The following is a 5,685-nucleotide window of genomic DNA, read 5'->3' as shown; positions in this document are numbered from 1 at the left end:
GTATACATCTAAAGCGTATATAAATTATTACATGTAATACATCTAAAAGCGTATATAAATTATTACATGTATACATCTAAAAGTGTATATAAATTATTACATGTATACATATAAAAGTGTATATAAATTATTACATGTATACATATAAAAGTGTATATAAATTATTACATGTATACATATAAAAGTGTATATAAATTATTACATGTATACATCTAAAAGCGTATATAAATTATTACATGTATACATCTAAAAGCGTATATAAATTATTACAAGTATACATATAAAAGTGTATATAAATTATTACATGTATACATCTAAAAGCGTATATAAATTATTACATGTATACATCTAAAAGCGTATATAAATTATTACATGTATACATCTAAAAGTGTATCATTTCTCAATATAAAAATAAAATATGAAATTAAACACTTAACAAGCAAATAAATGAATAAATATTAAAAATAAAGGTCATTGGTATAATCAATCATATACTCTGAGTACAAAATTGATTTTATTTTCAAGTACGAGGGAAGACACAGAATATAACATTGATTCTATTTTCAAGTACGAGGGAAGACACAACTGTTCAAGGATACAACATTCCTAAAGGAACAATTGTCATGAACAACATCTGGGCTGTTCACAACGATCCCAGATACTGGAAGAATCCCAGTGAATTCTTTCCAGAACATTTCCTCAGTCAAGATGGTACTACTTTAGTGAAACCAGAATATTTCATTCCATTTATAATCGGTAAGATTAGCCGAATATTTTATTGATTCATTCATGACGTAACTAGATCTTCCTTTTAAGAAGTTTGTCAATATAAATGTACATACAGATATCTATATCATTATTTTTGTTTGCTATTTTTATCAGATATTTGTGTTATGATATTCTTCGCTGCTCCTTTTTGAGTTTTGGACAATTTTAATATTATTTCACATTCTTACTCTTATTCTTAAGCCTTCTTTTAGGGTTTTCTGTAAGTACTCCTTTTGAGGTAATTAACTTTACTATATGTTTACAAACAAATCTTAAGCCAACTTGTTTAAAAGTAAACATCACTATGATGTAATAGTTGTTTCATAGCATATACTGAATAATGAGTATCAAATATAGTAAAGAAAAATCTTATAATTTCTTAAATATATAAAAAATAGCATTTTTCAAGTTTTCTATAACATGTAGCTATATGTTTTAAAGAAGATGTTATTTTTTTTATTATTCATCCCTATATTTCAAGTAAATTATTGTTAACAAAGTAATTTATTATGTTTTTTTTTCCTTCTTGGTCAGTTGCAAGTTGTACAATGTTAATAATTCTATTGAAATTTACAGAAAAACAAAAACATACACAGAGCATAATATTTCAACATAAAACATCTCTGGTTTCAAATGTCAGTATATAATATGACATAGATAAAGCTACATAGTTTTATAGATAAGGATTTGTCAGTTGGTGGTATTGAGAGCCTGCACAAGCTGTTTCTTTGAAATAACCACTGTATAATAATTATGTATTCAAACAATTATTTTTAAGATCAATAAAAATGATCTCCATCAATAAAGAGTTCTTCCAAAATCAAATTCTATAAACCTTTAAAAATATTCAAGCTCCTTACCACAATGAGTTGTTATCTGCTGTTAATCAGGACCTTATTGAAGAGTTTGTTTGTTTGTTCTTGAATTTCGCGCAAAGTTACACGAGGGCTGTCTGCGCTAGCCGTCCCTAATTTAGCAGTGTAAGACTAGAGGGAAGGCAGCTAGTCATCGCTACCCACCACCAACTCTTGGGCTACTCTTTTATCAATAAATAGTGGGATTGACCGTCACATTATAACGCCCCATGGCTGAAAGGGCGAGCGTGTTTGGTGGGACGAGGATTCGAGTCCGCGACCGTCAGACTGCGAGTCGAGAGCCCTAACCACCTGGCTATGCCGAGCCAGTTATTGGAGAGAGCGTTACCACTCTCTGTGTATGGACAACTGTATTAAAGCAATACAAAACTCATCTGATCATCATTTGATAGAGCAAAACAGTGTCGACGATCTTCAACTACCCATTATATGTAAAATGTATAAAGCTTTAGAATATATGTTATAACCTAGTAAAACACGTAGGCATCTCTTGTAAAAAAAAGTAAACAAATAAGTATTAGGAAAAAAAATGCACCGCTAAATATAAAATCTATGTAGGGCTGGCTACTGAACTTGAAAAAGTGGGACTGTTACGTTTCTGTATTCGTTTGTTAATTTCCCGTATAATTTCTTTCTGATGAAACTTTAGCGATACAAGTCCTTTCTTAAATAAAACTAGTTTATTCTTTCTTAATACAACTTTGTAATACAATTAATTCCCACAGTCACTTTAACCTCAACACACGCTATAATTCACAACAATTCACACACTTTACTTACGGTCACTACCGCGCTTGTCAGTCTCTATCTCTGCCTGTCTGCAATTATCTATGCCGTCACTTCCTCTCTCCGCTTTATTTGCCGGGCTTATATATTAAAATAGAGGGCGCCTAGAAAACGCTCGGGCCTTCATGATCCGTCTAGAATATCATGACGTGTTACCAGCGTCACGTGACTTCCGCTGTCGTAACAGAACCATACAAGATAGGGATGGAAGAGGACATATCACTTGATCAGATAATGATCACATAGCGGGCTAAGCCATCTCGATTTTACATGGATAATAAAATCCCTACATTACTGGCTTCCTCACTAGCAAAACAAATATAACCATAATCTACAATCGAAAAAATGTTACTCTATTGTAATATAGTCATAAAAGTAGTATTCTAAAGTCAACTATAGGAAAGGTATAATGGTGAAAGCTGAAATTCTGCTCAAACACCAAGCTTTGGATAGAAGAATGTACAATGCTAGTACAGATAGCCCATGCCTAACTTTTCGCAAATATTGTGAAACGAAGACGGAAACACAATTTAAAATGTCATAATGATTTTAGTCTAGAATCTTTAAATCTTGGCTCATTCTACCATAATTGTGTGACTTTCGTGTCAGAAAAAGTATTGATATTTGTTTACTGTTCTTCAAAAGGAAAACGCTCTTGTCCCGGTGAGAAGTTGGCCCTAGTTGAAATGTTTCTATATTTTGTGTCTATACTTCAACGCTTTACCGTGGCTCTCCCTGCCGGTGAAAAACCAAACTTTGATGGAATTTTTGAACTGAATTGGGACGCCAAATTCCATCATATTAGATTTCTATTTCGTTAAGTTGAAAAAGATACAAGCTTCTTCTGGAACATGTTTTACAATCCTAATTAATTTTTTTTGTAGCAGTTGGAGACTAGTATATACACTGCTTGTTATTTGTAAGTGGATAATTATTTCTAGTAAACATATGAAATATTTGTATTCTATAGTTCTGTACGTTACACATTGATGTATTACTATATTATTACATGTGCTCATATTATATTGTTCAGTCAATAAATAAATTTCTTGCATTTCTACCCAATATTAAGTTTCAAACATCTTTTACTGATCGCTAAACCTAACACCACTGTATATTTATGTTATCAATTGCAGTGGGTTAATCTATTGTTACGGAGAAGAACGACTTTTTACGGTCTTTTAATTCATACTAATCAGTGTAAACCAAGAGTCTTGAGTTTTATTCAATATTAACATTAATTATTAATTACAAATCTATATAAATATAATAGTACTGTCGTATTGGTGAAACAATTACATATTTATATTACTATAACTCTGAATGTACTGTATGTATATTCAGTAATTTGACAAGCTTTCAATAAATATGCCATGAAAATCAAATAAGAGATTTTTTTTTTCTTGATAAAGCATATCTACTAAAGATTTCCATATGAACTTACATAATATTGCTGAGTGAGTTTGAGTGGAAGACGATTTTAAATTAAGAATTAAAATAGTTTTTCATCTTACAACTTTCACATTTCATTTGCATAACTTCTAGAACTTTCTAAATGGTAAAACTTTATATTTTATCCCACATTTTTCAAACTCCTAACACTAACTGTAGATAAATCATCAATATAATACAAGATGAAATGAAACGAGTGATGCCATTTTATTCCTTTGCGTTGATCCTAACGGTTTCAAGATGTGTTTTATTTCAATTTTGTAATTTTATTGCTGTACTTTGTACCAGTTGGGCAGTAATTATCGTGTTATCAAAAGCAATAAATCACAGTTGGAAACATTAGCTGTTTCTAAATGCACATGACGGTATGATAAAACATGACAAACATATGGCTTAACCTCAGTTGCTTGGACTTGAACTTATGACGTTTAATTTCCCAGAAGTTTTGTGAGGTTATGCTGAAAAGTTTCCAATTCTTAAGTTTTAGTTACGTTATTAAAAATCTTTAAGAATAAATAAACAATAAACTGAACTTTTTTGTTAGTATGATCAAAGTTCTTGTTTAGAAAAAGATGTTTACATGATCATGGGATAACCATTAAATGACCATACAGTGAATACAATTAGTTTATTGGAAGATCAACAACTGAAAGAATGTCATTCTATAAAATCTGTATAACAGCAAATTACTTCAATGTTTTCCAATAAAAATTTGATGTGGAAAAGATTGAAGAAATTTCACTAGAGATATGTCTATGATACATGATAATATGAAATATTATTTTAGGGACATTAATGGTCAGTCTTAATTCTCGTTTCTGATTTAAATGTCTGAAGCCATTAGGTTATCTTTTGCGGTTAATGTTGGCAGACAGTTGCCGTTATAAACTCCTGAACAAAATTATAATATTATGTCATAAATCATTGTGATTTTGTGTTGCGTTGCCATGCGATATTATACTCGTTGATTTGTAGTCTGTAAGAGATAACATGAAGAGCAATAAGGAAAATGTGATCTAATACAAGATAATAAATGACATAGACTGTATAAATCAACTAAATCTGTGACACGTTGATAACAATTATTTGAGTCAATATTGTTTTTTTCAAAATTTGGGAAAAAACATGGGCTATACTATAGCCTTGGCTTTTCGGTGAAAATATGAATATTTTTGAGAAATGGAATAAGGTGCTATTTTAGTTCAAAATTAATCTAAAAATATCGGATAGGGCTAATTTCGTCGGAAAACTCAAAATTGAAATAATACAGCATTAGCGAAAAATATTATGTACCGTGAAAAGATAAAAAAAAACTTGAACTTTCGCTAACACAGAGTAAAAACAATCCAAAAGGTGGAGTTTATTTTGCAAGAAGACGTGATGGCCTATTAGATGTTGGGATTTTGTTTGAATAGCCTTACTTTCAAAAATATTTTTTGTTTACAATATTAAAAAAGAAAAAAAAACAGTAAAATTGAAATTATCCAAAGTTTTGATAACAGATTATCAAAACACTAATCGGAATTTTGATGAAAGGATATCAATTTTCAAAGTCTTACTTCGAAAGCATCTTTGTATTGAAATATGAGGAAAAACTATTTTTTTTCAAAATACCGGCAGAATCATGGGCTATAGCCTTGGCTTTTTGGGTAAAATATGATTTTTTTTGGAAAATGAAAAAACGTGCTTTTTTGACGCAGAATTAATAGAAAAATATCTGGTAGGGCTTATTTCTTTTTAAAACTAAAATTTGAGACATTATACCAATAACGAAAAATATTCTGGCCCTGAAAAGATAAAAAAA

At 30.1% G+C, this 5,685-nt stretch overlaps 1 protein-coding gene across 1 annotated transcript in view; it reads left to right on the top strand.

Annotated features, from left to right (window-relative positions):
- The window catches only part of LOC106475619 (cytochrome P450 2U1-like), a 19,284-nt gene extending 15,795 nt beyond the window's left edge, over nt 1–3,489 (top strand). Inside the window, exons 4-5 of the mRNA XM_013936296.2 lie at nt 569–756; nt 3,075–3,489. Of these exons, the coding sequence (XP_013791750.2) occupies nt 569–756; nt 3,075–3,250 (364 nt within the window). The 3' untranslated portion in view covers nt 3,251–3,489. The remainder of the gene's footprint in view (nt 1–568; nt 757–3,074) is intronic.
- The last annotated feature ends 2,196 nt before the right edge of the window (nt 3,490–5,685 follow it).

Source organism: Limulus polyphemus, unplaced genomic scaffold (assembly GCF_000517525.1).
Source record: "Limulus polyphemus unplaced genomic scaffold, Limulus_polyphemus-2.1.2 Scaffold8880, whole genome shotgun sequence".
Classification (NCBI taxonomy): domain Eukaryota; kingdom Metazoa; phylum Arthropoda; class Merostomata; order Xiphosura; family Limulidae; genus Limulus; species Limulus polyphemus.
Note: the sequence above shows the minus strand (reverse complement) of the source record. Positions and strands in the feature narration are given on the sequence as shown.